General features: G+C 40.5%; 1 protein-coding gene across 1 annotated transcript in view; it reads left to right on the forward strand.

The window, feature by feature from the left end:
• The window catches only part of VWA3B (von Willebrand factor A domain containing 3B), a 187,590-nt gene that overhangs the window by 78,773 nt on the left and 95,695 nt on the right, over window positions 1-13,122 (forward strand). The window contains exons 11-13 of the mRNA XM_013967429.2: window positions 1,354-1,492; window positions 2,558-2,689; window positions 10,881-10,979. Coding sequence (XP_013822883.2) covers window positions 1,354-1,492; window positions 2,558-2,689; window positions 10,881-10,979 — 370 coding nt within the window. The remainder of the gene's footprint in view (window positions 1-1,353; window positions 1,493-2,557; window positions 2,690-10,880; window positions 10,980-13,122) is intronic.

Consider the following 13,122-nt stretch of genomic DNA (forward strand, 5'->3'; position numbering starts at 1 on the left):
GTATATTTTTCCTCAGAGGATTTTTTTTTATGTCTTCCATTCCTCTCCTCATTCTATTCCTACTTTATCTTCTTGAACAGATGAGTTATGTTTATAATAGCTGTGTAGCATCCTTTTTAGAGAATTCTATCATCTGTGTCATTTTGAGGTCTGTTTCTGTTGATCTGTTTTTCTTCTGATTATGAATCATATTTTCCTGCTTCTCTATGTGCCTGATAATTTTCTACTGAATGCTAGATATTTTGAATGTAACATTATTGGTAACTGGATTTTGTTATATTTTTATTATTTATTTATTTATTTATTTTTTACTTTACAATACTGTATTGGTTTTGCCATACATTGACATGAATCCACCACAGGTGTACATGAGTTCCCAATCTTGAACCCCCTCCCACCTCCCTCCACATATCATCTCTCAAAATGTGTTTTATGTGATGCAAACAAGTTACTTGGAGTGCAGTTAAGTTACTCCGGGACTTGCTTTTAAGTTACGTTAGCATAGTGCTAACAAGGAGGCATTTTAGTCCAGGATTCATTTGGTCCTATTACTAAAGCAATACCCTTGTGAGGACTCTACTTGATGCCACATACATTATGGAGGCCTTTCAACTCTGACTGCTTGGAAGATGAGCTATTTCCAGGCCTGTGTAAGCTTTGAGGGATTGGCCCAGCTATTCCTTTTTTGGTGATTTATTCTCTGACTTCAGTAGTTTTTTCACACGCATGCCCTGATCATAACTTAGCCAAAATCTCTAGAGAATCCTCCTGCAGACCTCTGGAGCACATTCTGTCCTTTTCTGTCTCTCTTTCCATCACTCCCCAACCCGCTTTCTCTCCTTTGCAGCACTCTCTTCAGTGTTTTGCCCTATAAAGTCTATTTGGGGCGTGCTGAAATCTGAACTCAATTTCAAGTATTTTTATATCTGCCCTGCCCTCTCTTCCAGACTTTGCCTGCACCATGAACTTCCTGAACCATTTACATCTGTGATGGGACCCTGAGCATGGACCACAGAAGCAGTCCTGCTTACATAACAAGTGGCACTTGATTATTGTTGGGATCTGGGGTTGCTTGATTCTATCCATTAGCTTCATTGAAGCTTCAGGAATGTGCTGGCATTACTAGCTTGACTGCAGTCAGCAGGGTTAGAAGAATAAATGGTGTGAAGTCATAGCTAAAGGCCTCAAAATATCAGATGACAGGAAGTAATTTACTTTTGGCTTTGGAGCCCAGTATTGGATTTATTTTTCTGTCCTATTGATTTTCCTCTGTAGATGTATCATAAAGTTTTTAGGAAGATGCTCTCAGTGCCACAGGCTCTAACCATTCACTTTCAACTATTTCCTGCCCAGGATTAAATGGTTACAGGATGGGAGTCGAGGCCTCTTTGGAAAAGTACCTAGTGATTGTGTCTACATCCTCATCGACACGTCTCACTCAATGACAGGGAAACTGGACCTGGTGAAGAACAAGGTCATCCAGCTCATACAGGTGAGATGGTACTGTAGGGATCAGGCACCTGGACACCTGTGCATCATGAGTACATCTCCACCAGTCATGACCTCCAGTGGTTATGAGAGATGCTCAGGCCAGCTTTGTACTTAGAAATCCACAGGAAAGCCACTTCAGAAAAAGGATCCTTTTTGCCAATGAGAGTCATCCGTTCTTCTCAAGTAGATCCTTGGGTCAGTGGGTCCTTCCTGTAACGTACAAGCTGCTAAGTGAATTTCTATGTCCATCATCCCAGGTCTGCTCTATCCTGAAATCTGTGGCGTGCCCATGCCTTCATTATTTTCCAGATACTCTTCAGCTGGGCATGTTTATTTTAAATTTCCAGTGAGTGTTAGGGATGCTACATGTACTGGCTCCAGAACTGATGTGTGGGGGGAGGGCAGGCTGTTGGTCAGGAGTGTCTGGTCCTTATTCCACCTGTGCCATCTCTGAGTTGTGCAACCTGAAGCAGATTACTAACACTCCCTGCCTCCTACTTTCCACACCTATAAATGGGTGTCAGAGTACTGTCATGAGTTGGTGGTATTCAAGTGAGTATGCACCATAGAAAACAATTACAGGGAGTGTTTGACAAATACAAAACACAATTTTTAATTTGATGAACTTCTACTGGAGAAATATGGGCTGATGGAAGGCAAGTGAACAAATCTGCAACTGTAATAATAGCCTTGCCAAAAGTGATGACATGATTTTGGATTTCTTTTTTTCTTTAAGCATGTTGCATTTAGTGTGCATATTCAGTATACCATTAATGTCAGTATTAAAGAAAAATAATGTAATATTTTATATATATATAAACTTAAACATATATCTGATATATGTTCATACATATAGACACTTGTAAAAGTTTAATGTCCAAACTGTATGTAAATTTTATTTAAATGCCTCTTGTACTAGATAAGTTTTTTCTATTGAATGTAATTTTTAGCTTCTACAACTGAAAAAAGAAATCATAGTGATTAAAATGTATCAAACAATGACCTGTCCTAATCCCTTCTCACACTTAAATGATTTTTATTGCTAAATAATAATTATCCCTTACAGGAACAGTTGAAACATAAAAAGAAATTCAATTTTGTACAGTTTGATGCTCAAGCCAGTGCTTGGCAGGAAAAACTTGTTGAAATCAATGAGGATAATCTGAAAGGGGCCCAGGCCTGGATTAGAGACATTAAGGTAAGAAGGAGGCTGGGTCTGGGAGAAGAACAGAGATCAGGATAGAAATGCTTAAGAAACTGCTTTGATCTCCAAGGATGGCCATGGCTTCACATAGACATTTGTTTTACTTACAAAGGTCGTGTTCAGTTCAGTTCAGTTCAGTCGCTCAGTCGTGTCCAACTCTTTGTGATCCCATGAATCGCAGCACGCCAGGCCTCCCTTTCCATCACCAACTTCCAGGGTTCACTCAGATTCACTTCCATCGAGTCAGTGATGCCATCCAGCCATCTCATCCTCTGTCATCCCCTTCTCCTCCTGCCCCCAATCCCTCCCAGCATCAGAGTCTTTTCCAATGAGTCAACTCTTTGCATGAGGTGGCCAAAGTACTGGAGTTTCAGCTTTATCATCATTCCCTCCAAAGAAATCCCAGGGCTGATCTCCTTCAGAATGGACTGGTTGGATCTCCTTGCAGTCCAAGGGACTCTCAAGAGTCTTCTCCAACATCACAGTTCAAAAGCATCAATTCTTCAGCGCTCAGCCTTCTTCACAGTCCAACTCTCACATCCATACATGACTACTGGAAAAACCATAGCCTTGGCTAGGTGGACCTTAGTCGGCAAAGTAATGTCTCTGCTTTTGAATAGACTATCTAGATTGGTCATAGCTTTTCTTCCAAGGAGTAAGCGTCTTTTAATTTCATGGCTGCAGTCACCATCTGCAGTGATTTTGGAGCTCAAAAAAATAAAGTCTGACACTGTTTCCACTGTTTTCCCATCTATTTCCCATGAAGTGATGGGACCAGATGCCATGATCTTAGTTTTCTGAATGTTGAGCTTTAAGCCAACTTTTTCACTCTCCTCTTTCACTTTCATCAAGAGGCTTTTTAGCTCCTTTTCACTTTCTGCCATAAGGGTGGTGTCATCTGCATATCTGAGGTTATTGATATTTCTCCCAGCAATCTTGATTCCAGCTTGTGTTTCTTCCAGTCCAGCGTTTCTCATGATGTACTCTGCATAGAAGTTAAATGAAGTAAGCCAGAAAGAAAAACACCAATACAGTATACTAACACATATATATGGAATTTAGAAAGATGGCAATGATGACCCTGTATGCAAGACAGCAAAAAAGACACATATGTGTATAGCGGACTTTTGGACTCAGAGGGAGAGGGAGAGGGTGGGATGATTTGGGAGAATGGCATTGAAACATGTATACTATCATGTAAGAATTGAATCACCAGTCTATGTCTGATGCAGGATACAGCATGCTTGGGGCTGGTGCACGGGGATGACCCAGAGGGATGTTGTGGGGAGGAGGGTGGGAGGGGGGTTCATGTTTGGGATTGCATGTATACCCGTGGTGGATTCATGTCAATGTATGGCAAAACCAATACAGTATTTAAAGTAAAATAAAGTAAAAATAAAAATAAAAATAAAAAAACAACGCAGAAATGCAGGAAAAAGAACAAAAACAAAAAAAAAAACACAAAAAAAAAGAAGTTAAATAAGCAGGGTGACAATATACAGCCTTGACGAACTCCTTTTCCTATTTGGAACCAGTCTGTTGTTCCATGTCCAGTTCTAACTGTTGCTTCCTAACCTGCATACATATTTCTCAAGAGGCAGGTTAGGTGATCTGGTATTCCCATCTCTTTCAGAATTTTCCACAGTTTCTTGTGATCCACACAGTCAAAGGCTTTATCATAGTCAATAAAGCAGAAATAGATGTTTTTTCTGGAACTCTCTTGCTTTTTCCATGATCCAGTGGATGTTGGCAATTTGATCTCTGGTTCCTCTGCCTTTTCTAAAACCAGTTTGAACATCAGGGAGTTCACGGTTCACGTATTGCTGAAGTCTGGCTTGGAGAATTTTGAGCGTTACTTTACTAGCATGTGAACTGAGTGCAATTGTGCGGTAGTTTGAGCATTCTTTAGCATTGCCTTTCTTTGGAATTGGAATGAAAACTGACCTTTTCCAGTCCTGTGGCCACTGCTGAGTTTTCCAAATTTGCTGGCATATTGAGTGCAGCGCTTTCACAGCATCATCTTTTAGGATTTGAAATAGCTCAACTGGAATTCCATCACCTCCACTAGCTTTGTTCGTAGTGATGCTTTCTAAGGCCCACTTGACTTCACTTTCCAAGATGTCTGGCTCTAGATGAGTGATCACACCTTCATGATTATCTGGGTCGTGAAGATCTTTTTTGTACAGTTCTTCTGTGTATTCTTGCCACCTCTTCTTAATATCTTCTGCTTCTATTAGGTCCATACCATTTCTGTCCTTTATCGAGCCCATCTTTGCCTGAAATGTTCCCTTGGTAGCTCTAATTTTCTTGACAAGATCTCTAGTCTTTCCCATTCTGTTGTTTTCCTCTATTTCTTTGCATTGATCGCTGAAGAAGGCTTTCTTATCTCTCCTTGCTATTCTTTGGAACTCTGCATTCAGATGCTTATATCTTTCCTTTTCTCCTTTGCTTTTCGCCTCTCTTCTTTTCACAGCTATTTGTAAGTCCTCCCCAGACAGCCATTTTGCTTTTTTGCATTTCTTTTCCATGGGGATGGTCTTGATCCCTGTCTCCTGTACAATGTCACGAACCTCATTCCATAGTTCATCAGGCACTCTATCTATCAGATCTAGGCCCTTAAATCTATTTCTCACTTCCACTGTATAATCATAAGGAATTTGATTTAGGTCATACCTGAATGGTCTAGCGGTTTTCCCTACTTTCTTCTATTTAACTCTGAATTTGGTAATAAGGAGTTCATGATCTGAGCCACAGTCAACTTTAGTCGATATCTAACATTTAGATAAGCTTCTATTGACAACACTGCCCTCAGCTCAAGTCTCAGCCCATTTATGAAAACGTTAGCAGTTTCCTCTATATAAAAATCGCTAATAAATAGAATCAGTCTCATCTAAATGGCTAAAAATACATCAGATCATTTTTTACACTGTGATTCTGTTCTCTTCAAAAACCTTCACTGAAGTACCTTTGCTTGCTTGCTGAATGTGTAAAATTCATTTTCAAGAACACCAGATTCCTCTATTAGTCTTTGGACTGATATGGTCCAGAAATCAACCAAGTCAGTTCAGGACACTACCCAGGTATTCTGAATGTGCTGTGTGCTGATATCACTGAGCTGTGGTCAGCTGGCATAGGTCAGAGAATTTATAAAATTTCAGTTATTGTATTTTTAAGTTCTAAACGTTCCATTTGGTTCTCCTTCATGTCTTTTATTTTTTTCATGAGAGTTTCTATTTCTTTGCTGATGGTTTTTAGTTTTCATTTGTTTTAAGATTGTTGGTCATTTCTAGTTGAAGCATTTTTTTCACAGCTGCTCTAAAATCTTTATCAAATAATTCTAACATCTCTGTCTTTTTGCTGTTGCTATCATCTTTTTCATTTCAGATTGAGAGCTTCCTGGTTCTTGGTATGAAGGAGTATTTATCAACTGAATCCTAGACATTTTTGTCTTATGTTTATGAGACTCTGGATATTATTCTAACCTCCTATTTAGTTTATTGGTGTTGTCTGACACTGTTCTATCAGGGTATAGTAGGTGGGCCCTGCCTCATACTTCTGGGTGCAGGTTGAAATTCAGGTTCCCCATTGGAACTCTGTTGAAACCTGATGGGGAGGAACACCTTTTCACTGCTAAGTGGGAATGGACATCATTGCACAGGGAGGACATGTTACAGTTGGTGGGCATGAAAGTCCCAGCTCACTACCTGGCTTTCTTAGCTACCACACTGGCAGAGTGTTAGGTCATTTATTTATCCTACCTGATGTTATCTGACCTTCTTGGGTCCATCTGTCATTGTTTTGGGGAAATTCTCAACCATTATTTTTTCAAATATTTCTTCTACCCTCTTTTTCCCTTTTCTGCTTTGTTTCCAATTAAGCATATACCAGACCATTTGCTCCACAGCTCTCTGATGTTCTTTTCTGTTTTGTTCTTTTTCCTCTTTGCATTTAAGTTTAGATAGTTTCTATTGCTCTATATTCATGTTCTCTAATTCTTTCCTTGGATATTTTGAACTTACAGTCATTCCTCTGTATCTACAGGTTCCTCATTCATGGATTCAACCAACCCCAGATGGATTTTTTTTTAATTCCAGAAAGTTTCTTTTTTAAAAAAATATAAATTTATTTATTTTAATTGGAGGCTAATTACTTTACAATATTGTATTGGTTTTGCCATACATTGACATGAATCCGCCATGGGTGTACATGTGTTCCCCATCCTGAACCCCCTCCTCCCTCCCTCCCCATCCCATCCCTCTGGGTCATCCCAGTGCATCAGCCCCAAGCACCCTGTATCATGCATCGAACCTGGACTGGCAATTCGTTTCACATATGATATACATGTTTCAATGCCATTCTCCCAAATCATCCCACCCTCGCCCTCTCCCACAGGGTCCAAAAGACTGTTCTATACATCTGTGTCTCTTTTGCTGTCTCGCATACAGGGTTATCCTTACCATCTTTCTAAATTCCATATATATGTGTTAGTATACTGTATTGGTGTTTTTCTTTCTGGCCTACTGATAGGCTCCAGTTTCATCCACCTCATTAGAACTGATTCAAATGTATTCTTTTTAATGGCTGAGTAATACTCCATTGTGTATATGTACCACAGCTTTCTTATCTATTCATCTGCTGTTGGACATCTAGGTTGCTTCCATGTCCTGGCTATTATAAACAGTGCTACAATGAACATTGGGGTATACATGTCTCTTTCAATTCTGGTTTCCTCGGTGTGTATGCCCAGCAGTGGGATTGCTGGGTCATATGGCAGTTCTATTTCCCGTTTTTTAAGGAATCTCCACACTGTTCTCCATAGTGGCTGTACTAGTTGTCATTCCCACCAACAGTGTAAGAGGGTTCCCTTTTCTCCACACCCTCTCCAGCATTTATTGCTTGTAGGCTTTTGGATCGCAGCCATTCTGACTGGCATGAAATGGTACCTCACTGTGGTCTTGATTTGCATTTCTCTGATAATGAGTGATGTTAAGCATCTTTTCATGTGTTTGTTAGCTATCTGTATGTCTTCTTTGGAGAAATGTCTGTTTAGTTCTTTGGCCCATTTTTTTATTGGGTCGTTTATTTTTCTGGAATTGAGCTCCAGGAGTTGCTTGTATATTTTTGAGATTAATTCTTTATCAATTGCTTCATTTGCTATTATTTTCTCCCATTCTGAAGGCTGTCTTTTCATCTTGCTTATAGTTTCCTTTGTTGTGTAGAAGCTTTTAATTTTAATTAGGCCCAATTTGTTTATTTTTGCTTTTATTTCCAATATTCTGGGAGGTGGGTCATAGAGGATCCTGCTGTGATTTATGTTGGAAAGTGTTTTTAAAAAGCAAAGCTCGAATTTGCTGCATATTGGCAACCATTTATATAACATTTAAACTGTATTAGATATTATATGTAATCTAGAGAAGATTTAAAGTAGATGGGAGGATGTGTATTAGTTATATGCAAACACTATGTCATTTTATTTAACAGACTTGAGCATCTGCAGATTTTGGTATCTGTGGGAGAAAGGTTCCTGGACCAATCCCTGTTGATACATAGAAACACCTGCACTTTGAACTCTTTGAAAGATTTCTTCATATTCCTATTGCATTTTTTGTTTATTTTTAAATTTATTTATTTTTGTTTATTGTGCTGTGTCAGGTCTTATTGCAGCACACAGGATCTTCATTGCATCATGAGTGCATGCATGAATGCAGTCTTCATTGCATCAAGATCTTTGATTGCAGTACACAGACTCTAGCTGTGATGCCTGGGCTGGGGAGCACGCTGGCTTAGTAGTTGTGCCTTGGGGGCTCAGTTGCTCCCTGCCATTTGGGATCAAACTTGTGTTCCCTGCATTGCAAGGTGGATTCTTAACCACTAGATCACCAGGGAAGTCCCCTTCCTATGTTTTTCATTATTAGCATTTCCATTCTGCTATTTCTTAAGATTTCCATTTCTGCTGAAATTACCTACCTGGTCTTGAATGTTGTTCACCTTTGCCGTTAGAGGTGATTTAATGTATGAATCACAGTTATTTTAAATTTTCTGTCAGATGGCTTTCACATCTGTGTCATCTGAGTTTGTTTCTGATGAGTACTTTTGTCTCTTGATAGTATATTGTATATTCTATTTGATATGCTTATTTTTTGCTAAAGCTGAAGCTCCAATACATTGGCCATGTGATATGAAGAGCCAACTCATTGGCAAACACCCTGATGCTGGGAAAGATTGAAGGCTGGAGAAGGGGGTGACATAGGTGGTTGAATGGCATCATTGCCTCAGTGGATAGCATTTGAGGAAACTCCAGGAGATAGTGAAGGACAGGGAAGCCTAGAGTGTTTCAGTATATGGGTTCACAGAATTAGACATGACTTAGCAACTGAACAATGAACAGCAAATTTTTTGTTAAGAGCTAGACATCATATACAGTATATAGAGACTGAGATAAATATTTTTTATGCCTGGAAAAGAGCATGCCTTTCTTTTGTGGGGTGGGTTAAATTAATCTAATTAAGAGTTGGACTGGGTTTGGGGTTGGTCTGTTTGCACCATAGCCCTCACATTATTGTAGTGATGTTTTGTGTTAGGGTGAGAGATGATGTACCAGAAGTTTGTCTGCTCCACACTCAGCTTTTGATTTTTCCCTTTACACTGGGCTTCAGAGAAAACTTTTCTCTTGCAGGTTGCTTGTTAGTTGATGTTTCTAGGGGAGTAACAGGGATGGGTGTTTTCTGAATAAGCCTCAGTGTTAGTCGGGCCTGGTGTCCGGGAGTCTCAGGGGTGTGGCTTTGTCAGTACCTCTGAGCCCAGAACGTAGCCCTGCTCCTTCTGCAGGTGTAGGGACTTTGTTGTTTCCTCTTCCATTCCCCAGCCTTCTTGGGTTTTGACCAGCACCCTGAGGATGAGTATGTTCATTACTACCCTTTACCTCACAGACACACACAAAAGCTTTTGTTCTGCAGGGAGAGAGAGCAGGGTCTCTGTGGATGTGCCTGAGTCACTGAATCTCTCCCTCAGTTCTGCCCTGTGAAGGAGATTTCCTCTAGGCTCTCTCAGTCTATCCTGTGAATACCCTGTGGGGTATGTGGTGAAACAGTCTTCAAGAGAGCACTGATGCCAGGCTTCCCTGGCATTCCACTGGTTAAGAATCTGTCTTGCAATGCAGGAGATACCAGTTAGATCCCTGGTCCAGGAAGATCCCACATGCCATGGGGCAAGTAAGCCCATGCACGATGACTGCCGAAGCCCATTCACCCTCGAGCCTGTGCTTCCAAGAGAAGCCACCACAGTGAGAATGCACTGCAGCTAGAGAAAGCCGGCATGCAGCAACAAAGACTCAGCACAGACGGTGTGAATAAATAAATAAAATTGAATAATAATGAGTAAATAAAACTTTAAAAAGAAAAAAAGAGCACTGATGCCCCCATATTGTGGTCTCTTGCCAATATATACCCGCAGCTTCTGCTGGTTCACCAGCCACCCCAACCCAGCTCTCCTTAAGTGTCTGGCTGCATCCTATCCCAGGAGCCAGGGCTTGCATCCCCCCTGACTCTCCAGATGCCCACCTCTCCCCAGATTTTGGGCCAGTTGGTTGCCCTGTGATCTGAGCTCTCTCATGAATGTAACAAAAGTCACATACTTGCTGTTTGTCTGGCTCTTTTTTATTGTGGAGTGACAGTTCTCTCCATCCCTGGACAGAGCTGCAGGAATTTTACAGTTTTACAGCATCCTGTGCCTCCAGATTGCTCTTGACACCACACTTGTGTTTGCTGACTATTGGGTGTCATGAATCAATCCTGGTTGAAAACAAACATGGTCCCCACCCAGTGTATTCAGGCTGCGTGTTTAAGCCGTGCTGACAGCTGAATGAACAGTAACTGAGTTAGTGCCTCCCACAGAAACACACAAAGATAAAATTGAATTAAGAGCTCTGTCAATAGGACAGGAAATCCATTGTCCCAGCTTCTAGCTCTCCTGGGACTATCTGCATAGACGCTTTTATGATACATCCAAGGATTTGACTTCTTGAATTCCTGGGCTGAAATTATTACCTCAATATAATTTAAATTTGTCTTTTATTTCACAAATACCTTCTTTTCTTTTTGGAGGCAGGGAATAACACTTGTTTGTGAGATCTTTTTTGAGATTGAAGTATACACTTGGTATGTCTCTCTCTCTCTCTTTTCTGTAGATTGGAAGTTCCACAAACACCCTGAGTGCCCTGCAAATTGCTTTTGCTGATGAAGAAACACAAGTAATCTACCTTTTGACAGATGGGAGACCTGATCAGGTACTTATCAAAGTTGGGAACAAAGACAGACTCACTAATTCCCTGAAAGTGAAAGCTGAGAGTGGGAATTGGGAGACCTTTTTCACTGCCACCAAAAAGCTGTTGACATATGCTTGCTTGACTTAGGGACCCAGAAGTGAGGTGAAACAAACACATCCACACTGAGAAATTCCTTTGTCTACTACAACACTGAGGAAAATTTATGTGACAGTGAGTGTTGTCTGGTTAATTTGATGTACTCCCATAGGCCTGGAGACCAACCCCATGAAAGGAAATGTCTGCCTTCCATGGAAGACTGGTTTATATTTTATTATAAACTAAGAGCAAGGATATCTTTTTGATTTTTTTTCCTTTAGGGACACTGAATCTAAACATGTCACTGCACAATGTCCTTGGTTTTACCCCTAATTTTAACTTAGTAATCATTTAAACAAAAGCATGCCTTTCTGGTGAAATGTTCTTTGTTTTGTTTAGCCTGACTGGAAAATATTTGAAAAGTTTTAGTGGAGTCTGTTCATCTTCTTTTGAGCTTTGTGAATGAAAGACTAATGCTCTGGGCATTAAATAAATATACGGATGTGCAGGCCAGTACAATGTAAATTAACCGCTGAAGTGAATTAGTATCAACTTGTTTCCTTCATTGTGAAGTGTCTGCGTGTGAAGACTGCTAGGCAAATATTGTAAAATATCCTGTGTCAAACAGTCCAGGGCTTAAATACTAAAGCAACCGGATTTTACTGCAGCATTAGATTTGTGGCCAAGAAGTTGTATATAAAGTAAAATTTTATTTGGGATAATTTTCCTATCAATTTCACTGTACTTTCTACTCAAAGGCAGTTTATCGTGCTTTGTTTATGCTCCATATCTGGTGCCAAGGTATGAGGCTACAAAGATGAATAATGTCCTGCTGTAGGGGAGTTTACATGTTGGAGGGTGTGCTAGCATGTACAGTGAATTCTGACACTATACAGGGAGTACGGTTGCCTAGGCTACGGACTGGATGGGAGCACAGTGATGAATTCTGCTGTACGAGATGGAAAGAAGACCAGGCAAGCATCCACTGAGAAGGGCACACTTCAGCTGTGTCTGAAAGGAGGATAAGGAGTTTTTTAAACAGAGGAGATTGCTGGTATCCTGGGCAGAAGGAACAGAGGTGTAAAATTATGTGGGCTGCTCAGGGTGACAACCGGAGAGCAAGAGCAGTGATATAAGAGTGTCAGGGCCGAGTCTCTGAGGTTAAGTTGGGGGAGACCGTGATGGTCTTTGAGTGTCACATGGAAAGGATGGTCTTTACCTTACTGGGTACTCGCAGGGGAGCAGAAGGTCCCATCCACTTAATATGTTATAAATATGCCTCAGTAGAGCCAGGGAAAGACTAGATCTTGATGAGAGCTGGTGAGGTCCCACCTCAGGGAGGAGCAGCAGAAATTTGGAAGGAGGAACCCATCAGAGATGAGATCATAGGAGTAGCATCAAAGGACTTGGTGGCCAGTTTGTGGCTAGAAGGTGGGGGGCTGGGTGAGGACCAAGAGAGGAAGGGATCAAGATGACTGATTTCAGTTGTCTAGTAATTGTTATTAACTGACTGACAACTAAAGAAGATGAAGACTTAGGGGTTGCCAGTGGAGGAAGCTGAGCTTGAGCCACCTGGATTTCATGGCTGTCCAAAACCTGTATAAGTATGGGACTGGCATTTGGAGAAGGTGTAGGCTGGAGATTCTGACTTGCAAGTCATCTGGACAAGGAGTCTTTTTCTTTTTAATAAATGCTGACTGATTTTATTGCAATTTAGAAAATATAGGTAGGCATATAATCATAAGGAAGAATAAGAAGTAAGTATAAGTAGTTCATAATTCAATTTTCTGCCCTTTCTCATCTAATATGTGCCAATTTTCCAAGTCATGAGACATTCTTCTGAAACATCATTCTCAATGACTGCATCGTATTAAGTTATATAGATTTAATAAAACTACCTTAAAAACTGATGTAATTTTTGCATAGTAGTACATTAACATGGTACATATTACAAAGGTACAAAAGGATGTGTAGAGAGAATTCTCCCTCCCACCTCCTGTTCATCACCTAAGAGACAATGTAGGTTACTAGTTCCTTTATTTTCTTTGAGAGATAGTTTGTTATGCAG

Source organism: Capra hircus, chromosome 11 (genome assembly GCF_001704415.2).
Source record: "Capra hircus breed San Clemente chromosome 11, ASM170441v1, whole genome shotgun sequence".
Classification (NCBI taxonomy): Eukaryota; Metazoa; Chordata; class Mammalia; order Artiodactyla; family Bovidae; genus Capra; species Capra hircus.